The sequence below is a fragment of the Neopelma chrysocephalum genome, unplaced genomic scaffold, assembly GCF_003984885.1.
Source record: "Neopelma chrysocephalum unplaced genomic scaffold, ASM398488v2 Primary Assembly neopelma1_75, whole genome shotgun sequence".
Lineage (NCBI taxonomy): Eukaryota > Metazoa > Chordata > Aves > Passeriformes > Pipridae > Neopelma > Neopelma chrysocephalum.
The window spans coordinates 8,335,177-8,351,675 of record NW_020897736.1 but is presented as its reverse complement, the minus strand read 5'-3'; the positions used below and the strand labels follow the sequence as shown (position 1 = coordinate 8,351,675).

General features: G+C 48.5%; 1 protein-coding gene across 10 annotated transcripts in view; it reads left to right on the top strand.

Moving 5' to 3' along the window:
• Positions 1 to 3,821, top strand: part of AKAP13 (A-kinase anchoring protein 13) — a 207,136-nt gene extending 203,315 nt beyond the window's left edge. For all 10 annotated transcript variants that reach the window (XM_027688140.1, XM_027688144.1, XM_027688143.1 and 7 more), the window contains 3 exons: positions 275 to 724; positions 2,487 to 2,799; positions 3,636 to 3,821. In XM_027688140.1, the coding sequence (XP_027543941.1) occupies positions 275 to 724; positions 2,487 to 2,799; positions 3,636 to 3,685 (813 nt within the window). In that variant the 3' untranslated portion in view covers positions 3,686 to 3,821. The remainder of the gene's footprint in view (positions 1 to 274; positions 725 to 2,486; positions 2,800 to 3,635) is intronic.
• The last annotated feature ends 12,678 nt before the right edge of the window (positions 3,822 to 16,499 follow it).

The window sequence follows — 16,499 nt, the reverse complement described above, 5'->3', positions numbered from 1 at the left end:
ACTGCATGTCACATCCCTGCATAGCTGGATACTCCACAGCAGCGTGCTGGGAATGTTGGAATGAGCTGCTGCCTAAGGGAACCAGTGCTCACCTGAGTTTGGGAAGCTGCCAGGGGAGATGCTTTTCAGCATCGTCTGGTAGCCCAGCTGTAAGGCAGCAGCGCTGCGCTGTGAGTTTGGTGGGAGATGGAGGGGTTCAGTGCAGCACCCTGGGGTTTTCAGGGATGGGCTTCTCCTCAGGATGCTGTAGTGATTTCTGTGCCTCCTCTCCCAGGGCGTCGTGCTGCAGCAGGACACCTACATTGAGGACCAGAAGCTGGCTCTGAGTGAGAGGGCTCTGACCCGAAGCTTCTTCCGGCCGACCTCGCTGCTGGAGCAGGAGAAGCAGCGCAGCCTGGAGAAGCAGCGCCAGGAGTTGGCCAACCTGAAGAAGCAGCAGACGCAGCACCAGGAGGAGAGGCGGAGGAGAGAGAAGGAGTGGGAAGTCCGGGAGAAGGAACTGGCAGAGCAGGAGGCCCAACTGGCCCAGCGCGAGGAGCAGGTCCAGAGAAGGTGGCAGGAGCTGGAGCGGGAGCGAGAGGAGCTGCAGATGAAGAAGGCTGCCTACCAGCTCGACCTGGAGAGGCTTCGCACGGCGCAGAAGCAGCTGGAGAGGGAGAAGGTGCAGCTCAAGCAGGATATGGAGCGATTATCTCAAATGCGGCAGGAGCCTGACCACAACCAGGTAAATGATGCCAAGGGCCAGGCTCCCGGGGAAGCAGAGCCCTGCAGGGAGCTCCCAACCAGCTCCTGGGCCAGCTGCATGCCTGCAGGGATAGACTGGTGCCAGCCCAGCCCTAGACACGTGGGGCCTGGCATTTCAAACTGTCTCTTTCCTTGCATGTGATGTGCAGAGCTGTGTTTCTTGCACCTCTGCGTTTCTTGCACCTCAGCTGCTGAGGCACTGCCAGTGTTGGTGCAACGTGGTGTATTTGGGGTGCCTGGCCAGTGCTGAGCAGCAGGGGGCTACAACAGCCTGAGTTCTGCCCACTTCTGTGTGCCATATGTTGGGGGATGGCAGAGAGGAGGTGGCTCGCTCCCAGAGAAGATGTCCTAGGCAATCCCAGGAGGCTGATCCTGCCTGACATTGGCCTTCACCCCATGAGGGCTGAGCTCTGGAGCACAGTCAGGCAAAGGAGACGTCCTTCTCGGAAACAGCCAGAGCGTTGTGGGTTACCTGCACTCTCCAGCTGTCACAAAAGCCTCTCGTGAGGCTGATAACTGCAGGGCAGTTTGTGTGCTGACATCCATCTGCAAAAGCATTCTCAATATCTAGCAAAGAGAGCATTGCCCCTGTCCTGGAGAGACTGGGCACCTGCAGTCCACTTGTGGCTCAGTGAGCAAAGGTCCCTGGCTCTACTGAAAGAGCCTTCTGGTGCCTGGCTGCCCACAAGCACAAAGAGAGCTCCCACACAAATCCTGCTCTGTGCATTTTTCAGCAAGCTGGGGTTTATTTCTTTATAGCTGTGCAGCAGTCTGGGGGAGGAGAGCAAGCATCATTGGCAAAACATGGGCTGAATTTCATCCTTAAGCCTGTTGATCATTTGTTTGTTTGTAACTCACTGATTCTGACTGTAATTAGCTTAGAGCTGCAGCAAAATTAGTTTATAAATGTTGGATTGCCAAATGGAAATTATTTTGGGTGCCTGAATGGACTAATTTTGGAGCAGTGAGCTCTGAAAAGCTAATCACCAGAGGAGGGCCTGCTCCCTCCCACCCAGTTCCTGATCAAGCCAGAAGTTTTCCGAGCAGCCAGTGAAGCTGTTCCAGCATCAAGCACACGTAGACATGTGAGGGGCATGGATGCTGTGGGAGGGGCTGAGAGGTAAAATGCCTGCAAGGCTTAAGGGATTTAGGAGAAGGAAACACCTTTTCGAGGCAGGTATCTTACTGACATTGCAGAGCTATTAATAGAGGGTTCAGTAAGGCTTTGTTGGGCTGTTGTTTTGATCTTCCCTTTGAATGTGCAAACTCAATTACATCCTGAGACAGCCGTTAGGAGAAAAAAAAAATTGGGAAAAATGTTTTTGCTTTCATCTTTTGCTTGGGAAGGCTTCCTTTGACACATGCTGCTCTGGTGTGCTGGCGTTCCCCTCCCAGAGAAGCACACTGTTCCTTGGCCTCCTGCCACCATCTGTGTGTGCAAACGATGCAGGGTGAGTCTCAGTTGTGAGATCTTAGGGAATATTTGCCCTTGGCTTGTTGATACATAGCATAGTACATGTAGGAGCAAAAGATAGTGGAGTGTTACTCTTTATATGCATCGTTTTTTCATCTTAAACTGAGAGGGCTTTTCTCTCTTTGCTTTGCCTGGATAGAGACAATGTTTTAGCTGGTGAATGGGCTGGATGTTCACAAGAACAATCTCTGTCTCTATGAGAGGTCTAGGACACCTTTCCTATCCAGGTTCTCTGTTGCCTCTTTCATAAAACACTTTTCCTTTATAGGTTTCAAATCTACATGAGAAACTTGCAAGAGTCTCCTCCCAGTCCAGCATCGATGAATCCTCCAAGCAGAAGAGCCCTTCCCTTCCTAAACAAGGGCACTTTGATGCAGAACTGTCTGTCTCCCCCAAAAGGAACAGTCTTTCAAGGACACACAAAGAGAAAAGCACTTTCCATTTGCTTAGCACAACAAACCAGACTAACAAGGCAGCTGAGGAACAGACTCAGATGCCTACTCGCCTCTTCAGTTTAGCCAAACCAAAGGAGAAGAAGGAAAAGAAGAAAAAGAGCAGGGGACATCGCTCCCAGCAGTCTGGTGAGTGTCAGGGGAGGTCACAGGTGTGTTTTCAGGTTGGTGAGCTGGCTGTTTTCCTTCAGCCAGCGAACTTGTGGAAGCCCAAAATCTAGCTTTAAATGTGGATGGTAACACAGGGATGGAGAAGGTCATCTGTGACAAATGGAGTTCCCAGCTTGAAGTGACGATCTCTGGGCTTTTCTGCCTGTTCCACAGTCCCTGGGGGTTGTCAGAGGGACGTACTGTCCTCATTGCTTCTCCCCTTCCCCGTCCCATCCTGAATAGCTTCTGTGGGCTGGCTGCTCTGTTTATTTTTCAGCATGCTCTGCATCAAGGAAGAAAATGTCCTGCTCTGGTGTCTGTGCTTTCAGGAGCTGCTGCTGGGGTACTCCTGGCTGTTGCAGCTCCTGAGGCATTGATATTTTCTTTAGCTCTGTGGTAGTTTGGAAGTGATAGCCACAACCCTTCTGGTGGCGTCTCCCTTCCCCTCAAGCTGGTCTATCTTACCTCTTGATCTGAAAAAAAAAACAAAACATGCAGTTTTTTTCTCTAGTAGTTTTGCATCCCCTTAGGACTCAGAGCTGCACCTCAAACCTCTGACCCACATGAAATTTGATCACATGCCTTCAGTTGACCAGTTTTATCCATGTTAATTCACTGATGCTTTCCAACTTGTGCACAGGGAAGCTCACCCATTACGAGGTGTGATTTCACGGTTGCTCAGGGAACTGAACATCTCTGAAGGGGTCCAGTGGATTTGGCAGACAGCGGGGTTTCTGTGCACATGGAGTCCCGCTCTGCCTGCTCTATGCCTGTGTTCCCATAGTGATTCCCACCTGTTGTTTTTTGTGCTGCAGATTCTCACTCGTCAGAAGCACCTCCAGAGGGTGAGGAGATCTTCTGCTGAGCACAGACTGTTCCTGTGGCCACTCGTGGCATTGGCACCGTGGACATCTCCCTGCCTGTTACGCAGCACGTGGCTGGTGCCTGCGCTGGACAAGCATCTGGAGGTTTTAAATAAAACGTGTTATGAAGTCTGTTAAGTGGTGGATAAGGGCCTCTCTCCTGTGGTTTTGTGTGAATTCTCACCACAGAGGCTGAACTGCACGGCAAATAGTGCTATCTCTCTGTGCAAACCTTGGGTTAAATGGATTGGGATAGACATTTTTGGTCTCTTCTTACTGCTAAAGGATGAGAGAACATAGCCTTAAGGGGTCTGTGCCTTCAAATTCCCCTTTTCTGGGGAACATAACCAAAACCAAGCATTTAGCAAAAGATTAGGACTCTGCAAATGGTGCGTACACACTGGCATATATAGATATACTGTATATATACATATATGTATCTATGTATCCACTGGGATGTGCTTACAGCCAAGGTCGGCCCATGGGGATAGATGATACCTGATGACTTTCAGGGAGTGTGTAGATATTAAATATCTTGCCCTTACTGCTCCAATTGTAAGGCCAGTGACCCACATGCCCCTTTCATGTTCATGGTTTCAGAAGGGTACCTTACATCAGGAAGCACTAACGGCATTAAAAAACAACAACTCAGAGGAAAAAAACCCAAATTTAAAGTCATTCTGAAAGATTTCCATGGGGCAGAGGATTCAAATGTCAAATTGTTTCCAGAGCCAAGTAGAACATCTTTGTGTATATTTAAAATGGTGCAGAAAAGAGAAATTTGGTAGGCTGGTAAGGCAATCCCAGGGAGCCAGAACAGACCGTGTTCAAGTGGGAACAACTCTAAACAACATTTTTACACACGATCACTTTGAACTCCAGCTCATTCCTTCCTGAAGCAAAGATTATCTTTTTTGCTGGAAGAGTTCTCCTGTTGCATTTGACATCCCCATACAAGCCTAATGACTTCCTGGGGGGATGGCTAAAAATCTGTTTTTAGGGACCTTTGTTCTGTTATTTGTATTTTTCGTAGCCCGCTTTTCATGTTAACATTGGGCTTCTGTTTCCCTGGATTTTGTCGGCTTCCCTTGCTCCTTTCTAAGGCAGAATGAGAGAACAGCAGTCTCAGAACACTTCAGTGAGACATCATGGGTCAGGGGCCTGTGTGCTGCGAGCAGAGCCAACTCCAAAGAGATGGCTCCTATCCCTATGGCTGTACAATACCATGCACTTAGTAATTATTTCTGGGGAGAAAAATGTTCTCATGGACAAAACCACTGTGGGACAGTCCAAAGGTCCAGTGTGGCAGGTCACTGTGGGCTCTAGGGTGAAAATGTCTGTGTGTCCCTGTGTTGTCATCAGCAGAAGGGGAAGGTCCGAGGGCAGCTCTCCCTGTGCCAACTGAGGTGTTTGTACAGCTGTTGAATACAGGGATGTGTTCAGCAGGGGAAGAGAAATGCAGAGAGCCACACTGTTCTCCAAAATTATTGTTCTTCCAAACCCTCTCAGGAGAACTAATGGATTTGTAAATGGTTACAAGACGCCACCAGCTTCAAAATAGCTCAAGGGTTTGCTCAGAGTTTGAAGCTGTCAAGTGTATTTCCTTTCGTGACTTTTTTTTTCTGTAAAATAACAAACCATTTCTCTTCTTGCCCTATTGTTTGATTTCAGTTTGCTCTCTGGCTTCTCACGAGCTGGTAACCCACAGCAGTTTTCAGAGTTAGTGCTGATGAGTATCAGCAGCATTGATGGTGAGATGGATGCTTAGGCTGGGCTGTCTTGGTCAGTGCAGGAACCCTCAAGCACCTGCTTGCTTTTGAAGCTCTCTACACTATTAAGACTCAAAAAAAAAAAAAGAAAAAAAAAGAGGAAGAAAGGAAAAAAGTTTGAAATTATTTGTATTTTGATTTTTTTTTAATATTATTTTGGTGCTTGTTCTTAATTGCAAGCGGGGCTTGCAAAAATATTTATCTTTCTGTTTATTTGAAAGAGTTTTTTTTTTAAAAAGGAGTTTACTTGGTTTTATTTTTTTATTTCTTTTTGCTTTTGTTTGGGGGATGGTTTGGGTTTTTTCTCTTTCCTCCCCCCCCTTTTTTTTTGTTTTGTTTTCTTACCAAAAGATTGGTAAACCAAATATTCTTATCTCCCTGGTTCCTACAAAACCAGGGTTTGGGCAGTGCTGCTTTGCAGCTCGTGCCGTGCCCAGAGTTACACAATTTCAACTGAGAGCTTTCTTTAAGGCAGAGCACCTTTGGGCCAAAAGAAGTTTGGAAGAAGACGCAGTGACTTCAGACAAGGCTCTTCCTATCAGTTAGTTGCCTTGTTTAAATATTTTGGTTAGGTTTTCTCATACCTTTTGGAGGCAAAGAAAAAAGCAAAGCAGTGATCTGAGGGTCTGGTCACTTCTCCAGGGAGATGGAAGGAGCTCCTCTCCTGAACCCGAGGGAAGCTGAAGGAGGAATGTGCTGGTGGTGCGGTGTTACCTTTTTCATAATAAAACCACCAATTTTAGAAAATAACTTCTGCCCTATTATTTATACATCTACAAACATGAATGTGCCAAGCTGAAATTTTTGGAAACCAAAGCAGTGCATGGCTCATTTACTGTTGTGTGAACAGAGATCAGGGCCCCAGTATGCCTGAGAGTTCCCCTCAGTCTGGAACAGCCTTTGCCACTATGAGCTTTTCATTTTATCCCACTGTCCCAACACATCTTGGATTCACAGTACAGGAATGTCCCATGGCTCTGAGAAAGGCATCAAAAGGCAGATGTGTGACCCAGGGCAGCAGGGCTGAGCCTCTGCCTGGCTTCACCCTCTCTCCTGACCTGTGCAAATCAAAAAGAGCATTCAGTGCCCTAAGTGAAAATAGTGTTTGCTGAGTGATCTCCGGAGGTCCCTGTGGTTCCTTGACAGAAGCCACAGGTGTGAGTCAGAAATACACTGACCAGAAATCATGTATATCAAAGCTGTTTGTGTCTTAAACTCTGGTGGACAGACCTTTGTCCCTGGAGGATGTCTGTTACTTTATGATTCACTTTTTTGGAATGAAGCCTTTCCTCCCACACTGCTTCCTTCTTCTTTCACCTTTAGGAAGGTAAGGGCTTGGTTTTATCTCTTTAGCTTTTTATTTTTCCCCTCTCAGGTTTTCTTTGGAAAGGCTTGGCATAAGTTCCTGGAGTCAGATTCCTGCTCTGATCCCTGCAGGTTGCCTTGGGTTGTCTGCTGCAGTATGGTCCCAGCTTTACAGCACCAAAGCCTTTCCTCTTCCTGGCCTTAAAATTGCATTTGCTCCAGTTCCACACCTGGCATCCATCCTGAAGCTGTTGAAAGCTCGTTATTTCTTCAGCCCAGCCTGGTGTTGCGTCTGGTTCCCAGAGCCAGTCCCTTGATCCCATTTGGAACACCCAAACCACCTTATTTTGTATGGGCTTCCTGGGACACAGAGCAGGTTCAGAAATGTCTGTGCAAAGCCCACGTTGTTGGAGGGAAAAGAGGACCCTGTTTGTGCTGGTGTTTCATGGAGGGCAGAAATCAGATTTGTTTTTTCTTAGGCTTTTCTGTGCCTGGTCTTTGCCACTGCCAAACAGGAGGGATTTCAGTGTCCAGAGAAAGTGGGATTGTGGGTCAGATGAAGTACAGAAGTGGTCAGTATTAGCTGGGGGTGTCAGAATACCCCGGTGATAGATGGTAGCTGTAGCAGAGGGTGTGAGACTTGTTGGAGTTGTGTGGGGTTGGCCTTAGCTTCTTTTAAATGAAGTGATCATCTCAACATGTAACTTGACATCGGTTTGATGCCATAAAGCACTTTAAATGGAACTGGTCTTGTCCGTTTTGTTTTGGTTACCTGGAGACAATCAGTTTTGCCGTTGCTCCTCCCTCTGCATCTCCAGCAAACTCTGAGCTGCAAGTAGGCATATTCCTGGTTTGGCTTTGCCCTGAGAGGGGGGGAAGGGCCAAGCTTCTTGTATCATTTTTAGACCGGAGTGGGTACGAATCTGACTGCAGTCCCACTGCAGATGGGTTGAGTGGCAGGACAAGAGAACTGGCTTCTGTTGGCTCAGGTATATCCCTTGGGAAAGCCCATGCCAGCTTCACCATCACCTTCCTCACAGCAGGCAGGGAAGCAGTCCTGCCAGTGGTTTGCCCTCTGTCTCCTTTTCCTTGGAGAAACTCAGAGCAAAGGAGATGTGGGAGGGATACAATCAAATAAGTGAAGGGAGGCCCTTTCCATGCACCAAGTTATTTACTGTCCAGGCACTCCCAGGTGCCATCCCCAGGGCAGGAGCTCTCACCAGTGCTGAGGGTGGACTCTTCCCTCCTGAGGTGTGACCACTGCTGGGAAGCACAGTAATGCCATGAACTTGTGCAGGTTTGTACTGCCTTTCAAAGGCAAGAGCATCCATAGAGTCCAATCATCTTTGCACCTTCCTTGAGTCACTTGATCTCACAGCTGTTGCTGAAACACTCAATTCCAGTCCTTCCAAATGCCACCAAGTCAGAAGCGGTTCTTCAGGTGCCAAATTCCAAGGAAGCTGTTTAGGATATCTGTGGCACGGAGCAAGGGAGGACTGGGCAGGGGGCACAGGAGAGTATCTGCTAAAATCCCACAAAACATTCCTTGTTAACCAGAACTCTGGAAATTATTCTGCCTGCTGGCCAGGTTTGGGAATTTATCATAATTTAGGGCACCCTTACAAATAAAAATCACCCCTGCTGCGCATAACTCCTGTTTCTTTTGTCAGAAGGGGCAGCAATCCATGACCCTTCATCTGGTGATGCAGCTAATTTTTAAAGATAGGCGAGCTGAACTGGCTAAATCTCTACACCTTGTGCTCCTCAGTGATGGGAAGTGTAATGCTAGCTCCCTTCCCACCTGCATTTCCAGGGCTTTGTGCCCTTTTCCTTCCACATGTGTTGCACTGACACTGATGCTTTGCCCAAATATATTCAGCTTCCATTGCTTGGGGGGAGGGGGAACAGGATAACATTCACTGCTTTGCATACAGCTATGAGCTTCGTATGTATTTAAGCTGTCTATAGATATCCATCCTTTCCGTGCTCTAAAGTATTTTTACTATTTTCTTTATTGATATTAAACACTGACTCAAAAAAAAAAAATAAAAAAATCTATGTCCAGTTCAGTTCGCCTATGGTTAAAGTTTAGCCTGGTGTTTATTTTGTACTAATATGGAATGCACTTGGAGGAATTCCCAGAACATTGAGGTGTATTATAATAACCTGATATACCTCTGCTTTTGGTTTGTTTCTTATTAAAAAAAAAAAAAAGCTTTGCATTTTCATGTTGAACCCGTAAAAAAAAAAAAAGTTGAGAAATAAGATTTTTAAAGAAGAGGGTAAAACCTAATTTTGTTGTATGTTAATTTGTAATTATGTAAAAAGTGAGCAAGTTGTTGACTGTAAAATTCATTTTTTCTGTAAGTTACCGGAAACCATTAGGTTTTGTAACAAGCTTTTATTTATCTTCCTTTTTAGCTATCAGCATCAACATCTTGTGAAGTCATTCTTTCTCTAAATAAATTTGATTTCAAGTCTGAATTTTCTGCCTGATTTATTCCCACACCTTTGGTATTTCTGCTGTTGACTTTGTTGCACCAAATCTGAATGAACAGCCTTAACCTTAACCTGTGATCAAATGTTTGCATTGCCTTTATCATCTCCATTCTGGTCTGCACCCACCAGACTCTTTAACTTATTTTCCTCCTCTTACAAGATTTGCATTTTGCTAAAGGACAGATGGCCACAGTGGTTGGTATTCAGCTCTTTGGGTTTCCCCCTGCCACATACAGGGCTTTTCATCCGTTTAGAAGAAGAGGAAGTGTCACAGCTGTTCTGTCCACCACTTCAGCCCCGTGAGAGGAGATAAATGGGAGTCTGGGGGCTGCATGTGCTGGCTTATGGCACAGTTTCTGTAACCCCTAACATAGCTCTGTGTCTCTGGCAAACCCAAACACCGGGGTTTTAGCTCATTTGGCTGAAAACTAGAGATGCTACGTGTTATCACAGGACAGGACCCAGGATGCAGTGTGTGCTTTATGTGTTTCCACATCCCCTGCAAGAGGAGACCCAGCAGAAACACTGTAGCCAGAGTCCAGGTAGTTCCTCTCCCCGGGGAGGTGATGTTAGGAAAGAATTCTTTACTGTGAGGGTGGTGAGGCACTGGAACAGGTTTCCCAGAGCAGCTGTGGATGCCCCATCCCTGGCAGTGTTCAAGGCCAGGTTGGATGGGGCTCCGAGCAACCTGGTCTAGTGGAAGGTGTCCCTGCCCATGGCAGGAGGGTTGGAACTGGATGGTCTTTAAGGTCCCTTCCAACCCAAGCCGTTTCGTGATTTCGTGGTAAGGTACATGCTGTTCCCAGTGCCTGCAGGCATCAGTCCAGGCAGGAGAGGGTGCCAGAAGTACAGAGCCAAAGCAGGGTTTGCTCTGCAGCATGATGAGAAGTCACAGAGGTGCACGATGGCTGGAGTTTCCCCACCATCATTTTCTTTTACCTGTAGAAGTGATCACAGATGCCCCTGTACCACTAATCCTGCACAAGACTCCAGCTTCCTCTCCCCAGGCAGAAGGAGCAAGAGACCTGCACCCTTCATTCTCTGTATTGATTTTTAGTCAGAGGAATTGCTGAATTTCCATCTATTTATTCACTTCTGTTCAGAGGTGGGGTCAGGAAGGAGAGAGGATGCTTGAGGAAAATCTGATGTGGGACACTTCCCTGGAAATGTTCCAGGCAGGTTGGATGGTGCTTTGAGCAACCTGGCCTAGTGGAAGGTGTTCCTGCCCATGGCAGGGGGTTGGAACAAGATGATCTTTAAGGTCCCTTCCAACCCAAAGCGTTCTTTTACTCTGTGTATTGTTCAAAGCCTTCAGGCCATTGACATGAACACTGCTCGGGGTGCTGGGTTGTTCCCTTGCAGGCATTGCCAACCCACCTCCCGTGCCTGTCAGCCAGCAGAGCACTGTGTGTTATTTCCCCCCTCCCCTCAGCTGTGTTACACGTGCTGTTCTGAAAACCTGAGTCCTGTCAATGTACCCAAAGCTACACCCTGTCACGCAGCACTTACTCTAAGACAAGCAGCTCCTGGGCGTGAGACAGGAGATGAAAGAGCTCGTTTATCTCCATGGCTGTTCAGTAGTCCTGGTTTTATTTGCGTTCCCATGCGTCCCAGCTCACCTATTTACTGAAACTAATAAAAGCTTTTGCCAAGCCATCCTCTCCTGGGTATGGCTTTTAAAGAGCACGTTTTCCTGTGGCCCCTCTTGGCTCTGCAACTTGGATGCACGACAAAAGCACCTCTTGGGGCACCCCCAGCCTTTGTATCACTGCAGTAAAACAACAGCAGCGGCTGCTGCAGTTGCTGGGAGTGTGAAATGCTCCTGCAATACAACGGGCATTGGTCACGGGAGGAGGGAGAGCACATTTACTGATGACAAATCACATGAACAAAATCAAATCCTTGCTGAATCAAGCTCCTGACAGGGAAAGGCCACGGTGCAGGGCAAATGAGGCACTGTGAGCTTCTCTGGTGCTGCCCAGCACATACCAAACCCCTCTATTTCCATTAGCCAAGGGGAAGCCTGGGCAGGCAATACAAATTGCCTTTGGCAGAGGAGGAAGCAAAGGGCCCTGCTGCTCTGGGCCATCTCCATGTGCCAATTTGACTGTTCTAAACCAGCTTTCCACAATTTCATGTGCTGTCCATACTCTGAGCCATTACGGCACGGCTAAGATGATGAAATGGATATTCTCCCTAGATCATATCAGTTAATTATTTTCAATGATCCCCAAGCAGGAATGATGTGTTTCTGAGCACCCCAGACTTCTTGCCCAGCCTCGGCCTTTCCTTAGCCCCCAGTGTTAGAACAAAAGATCTCTGCGGGTTTGTCTGGATGTGGTTGGATTTTCACTGGCACAATCACCTAAAAGGGATCATACAGAATCCTTAGACTGGGATGGGCCTCTAAAAGGAGCATTGACAGGCAGAGGAGAGGCTCCTTGGAAACATGGTTTACTGATACCTTTAACATTTGTGTTATCTGCGTTTTCCCTGCCCTTGCTGGGTTCAGTTCTGGCATTGGGTTTAGGGGAAGAAACTGGAGGTCTGGAAGGACACAGGTGCAGGCTGCGCTGGGGCTTGCAGACAGGCCACTCATTCATGGAGGTTTTATTAAAAGGAAAGGCAAAACCCTAATTATTGCAGTGAGTGAGTGAGATGCCTTGTGATCAGATACAAGGTGAATGGTAAAGGAATGACTTACCTTTGCCATTAAAGGCACCTGGGATTTGTTAATTAGTTACTGGAATGTTAAACATAGCAACTGTGTTGATTTTTAGGAGGTTGGACCATGTTAAAATTAAATGGAAAATAATATTTGACACTAGCAACTTATATAAGAGCCTGTACAAGTGAGCTCCCGCAGCCCTCAGAGAGACAGACAGACACAGTGGGTGTCCTTTTTGTCCTCCGTAAAGCTGTCTTCACACCTTTTGAAACACCCCCAAACAGGGCTTTGCTCCAGAGCCTGCTCTCCTGCCTCTGTTCCAAGGAGGCCCAGGGGAGGATGGTGCAGGTTCAGGACTGGGTCCCCCCTGCCCTGCCCTGCCCTGTCCTGCTCTCCCTGCATCCCGGGGCTCCTCTGTATGTCGATGTTCATGGGGCTGTAAATGGCAGCCCTTGCTCTTGGCTGAAGGACATCCTGGCACCTCAGCAGGATGGAGCCAAGGTTTGTTTCCTGCTTCCCAACACGACAGGGCTGAACCCCAGGAGGGTCCCTGGAAGGAACTTGTGTAAGTCCCTTTGCTCTCTTCTCTTTATGGTCCATCCCTTGCACAGCCGCAGCTCAGCTGGCAATTCCCAGTCCCCCCTGACCTCTCGACTCAGCCTGGCATCTCTCCCTCTGGCACTCAGCGTCTCCAGATGCTCTTTCTTTCCCCTTTCCTTTCACCAAAGGGCTGTTTCTCACCGGCCGCATCTTTCCAGTGAGCCTAATTAGACAGGAGCCTAATTAGAACTGAGCAGGAGCGGTGAGTCATTAGCAGAGCCCTGTGGGAAGCCCGGGAGCAGCCGTGAGCCCGGCGGGGCGGCAGCGTGGGCAGAGGGGGCCGGGAGGCGGCGGGTGCTCGGCTGGGTGCCGGGAAGTGGTAAGCAGCTCCTGTTTGTGTGTGCATGTGTAATTCCTCCAGACAGTGACCCAGAAATGGAGTGGTGGGTGTTCACCCGCCTCCCTGCACCTGCTGGAAAGCAAAGCGAGTCCCAGTGCTGCTGGGCTGGCCTCAGGGCAGGGGATGGCTGTCCATCCCACTCAGCCAGGGAAGTTAAAAGCCAAAAGAGCTTTTCCTAGTGGGCCTTAAGTGGGCCTTTTTTGCCTTGTTTTGTTTCTACTCATCCCCTTTAATAACCAGCTATCCCCCACAACGGAACAGAGCCAGCATCCGGGGGACTGGCTGCCTGCTGGGGCTGTAGGGAGAAGGATCCCTCCTGGGGTGGAAAAGGAGAATGAGGGGAGCAGCAAAGGGCAGTTTGCAATGTTTGCTCTGGACAGACCTGCAGGACTGGGGTTGTGATGCCAGAACTGAGAGACAGGTCTTTCTATCAGTCATTAAATCACATTCTGGCCAAAAGTGCCAGCAGTTTCTTCACAAGCACAAGTTGTGCTATCTTAGCCTGGTCCAGGACAATTCCCCCTGGAATTCAACTGGGAAGGGAGGGCTTCCCAAGAAAGCCAGAACTGGAATTCTACAAATTACTTGATTCCTGAGCTCTGTGGTCCACAGAGATTGTCAGGAAGAATGAAAGGACACATTGGGTAGCCAGGATCAGTCCTCTGGAGCCCTTCCCCCACCTTCATTTGGCGGGGGGCACACAAACACAGAGGGGTCCTTGTCTACGATGCCTGCGAGACGTGGACATCAGTGTTGCAGCGTGTGCTGGGGAAGTGGGAAGTGAGATGTCCAGGCACTGACAGCATGAAAAGCCAGGCTTTTTCCACCTAATTGGATCTGTTATTCAGCTGAGAAACGCTGAATGGCTTGGGTGGGCTCTAAGCTCGCAATTTCAGTGAGGAAGTCGGGACGTGGTGGTAAAGTAGGTCACACTGCTGCAAACAGGGTGAGGGTTCTGCACAACGGCTGAGGATCTTAAATAAGGAGGTGGTGAAATGGAAAGAAAAGGGAGATTGTGAGGAAGGAAGAATAAATGAGCTCAGCCCCGGTTATTCACTCCCACTGGGAGTCCCTGCTGCTGGCTCCCACCATGGGCCCCCAGCACTGCTGCTTGTGCCTGGAGGGCACAGGGCTCCTGCTCTGCACTGGAGCAAGAGGGACTGGTGCCAGTTTAAACTTCCAGTTGGTTATGGGGAGCTGGGGGCAACGGTTTCTCCTGCTCTTGGAAGCTTAACTCAAATGCTACTTACTGAGCAGCATTTCGATCCATGGCATTTTGTGAGCCTGGACCCTCTTCAGAGACTAAAATGTGCTGGGTTTTCCCCAAGGGAAAAGGTGCATGGGAAAATAGGAAAACAATTTGACATGGGGATATATTGCAGGGAGAATGTGCAATGCTGGGGCATTAATTAATGTGCAGAAGATGACAAGCCAAGGACACGAGGCTTCAGTGCTCTGTATAGACATGGATGAATTTGAAAGCATGTTGGACGACTGGAAAAAAACACTCCTCAACTCCAATTATGTGTTTAAATGCCAGAGTGGCATGTGGGGCTTCCTCAGACACCGAAGCTATTAAATCACCAGCTACTCTGCTTTTAATTGACTCTCATGACAAAGGGAGAGCAGGCTCAGAAGATAATTCCCTGCAGGGCTTCTCTGTACAACAGTATTATTTCAAGGGCAGCTGGGGTCAGGCTGGGAAAATGCATATTTAAAAACCAATAAGGCACTATGAGATTTATTTAAAGAAGACATAGGAGTATCGGCCTTTTGCGACTGGGGAGGTTCACCATGGTCAGTCCCCGGGGATGAAAGTCCCCAGGCCTGGGCCCAGGAGAGGTCTGATCCTGCCAGCTGCCTGCCCTGCTCCATCTCTGAGCATCTCCCTGTCCTCTCCTCCCAAGTGCTTTTTGGAGAGTGAGAAGCACCCTGTTACAGAGCTGGGGAACCGAGGAGGAGAGAGCCCATGAGCAGGCTTCAGACAGGGCCAGAGGGTGGGTGGAGTGGAGCTGTGTCCTGCCCAAGCTCTCTGGTTTGGGACCAGCAAAACAAGGGAGGCATGAGACAAGCCCCCCTGCCCCTCCAGGGGATCTCCATGCCAGGTTCCTGGCACCTCACAGGGAAGATGTCTGAGCTCCTGACACCCCACAGAGAGGGCTGGCTATAGCCTGTGGGCATGTTTCCCAGGAGCCTGGGAACACACAATCCCTGTAACACCACCAGACAGGACTCTTTCCCAAGTGCTCGCTCCCAGACAAAGCTGTGCCTGACCTGCTGAGATCGTGAAAAAGCCTTTTAAAAAAGGAAAACAAATCAGGTTTACATTTCTACCCCTGTACCTCCCTTTTAAACCCCAGCCCCGCTCTGGCTGTAGCTTTATTCTGACTGTTACATCCATTTCCACCTCCTGCTCCCCTTTTACTCTGTTGCTGCTAACCAAGAAACCTTTGTATTTCTCATTGCATTTAATTCCATAGCAACAGGTCGCTGCTGTCACAGCAGCTGCTGATGGCTTTTGAATTGTCTTTCAGGAAAGCTCCAGAATAAATACAAAAGAGCAGGTCTCTGCATGGCTCATATCAAAGCAAGCCCATTGCAAAGCCTCCCCAGCTGCTATTTAAAGTCCCATAGTCACATATAAAACCTGAATCAACAAAACTATAGAGGATTTCATTCACATACCCCTTCTCTTTTTCCCCCCTCCTGCTCATCAAACAGTAATTTCTACCCTGAATTCATTTCCCAAAGGGTTCTTTAATGAGCTTTTTCTATGGAGCCTTATAGTTGTATCTGCTCAGCTCATGTCAGCTAATGCTGCTGCCTACCCAGCTCCTGCAGGCAGGGGGACATGTTCCCTGTGTCCTTTACAGCTCAGAAATTTAGGCTTTAAATCCCTTTGTGTGTAACACCCATAGAAGTTTTGCTTCCCAAACCCCATCGGCCCCTCCTATAAGAGGAGGCAAATGCGAGTTTGCCTCGTGCCTGTTCACTGCTCTGAGTGATGCTCCCACGGCCCCAGACCTGAGCAGGGGCTTGAGTTCCCAGAGCAGGGCTGGATCAGTCCCCTGCTCCTTTGGGATGGGGAGAGATGCACACAGAGGAGAAGCACGGACAGGGGCCCAGCTGGAAAGCTCCATCTCTCCTGTCAATGGGCCCCTTTCTTGGGAGCTGCAGCAGCCAAGCAAAGGCAAATAAGGAAAACAGAAGTATGAATTCTTCATCTTCCCTAGAAATTACTGGCTTCCCCTGCAGGAGTATGGCTGTGTCTTTGTTGGGCCCCTCAACCTACTTGGCAGGTATTATTACCATTGCAGACCTGCAAGTTCTCCTAAAATCATGACATGGACAAGCTGAGTGAAAGCAGCCATGGAACATGAGACATGTGATGTCCTCAGGACATGAGAAGTCCTGGACTTTATTCCCAGATCTACCACTAACCTCGGACAAGACAATTGACATCGTGCCTCAGTTTCCCAAGCGCTGAAGCAATAATAATTACAGCCAGGCTGGTTGCTTCGGAGGCTGTTTGTGAACCGCCCCACCAAGTGCCAACCCTGTTATTAGTCCTCGGCCCTGTTATTAGACCTAAATCCAACTTACTTAAGAATGAAGACTCCTGTGAAAAACACACA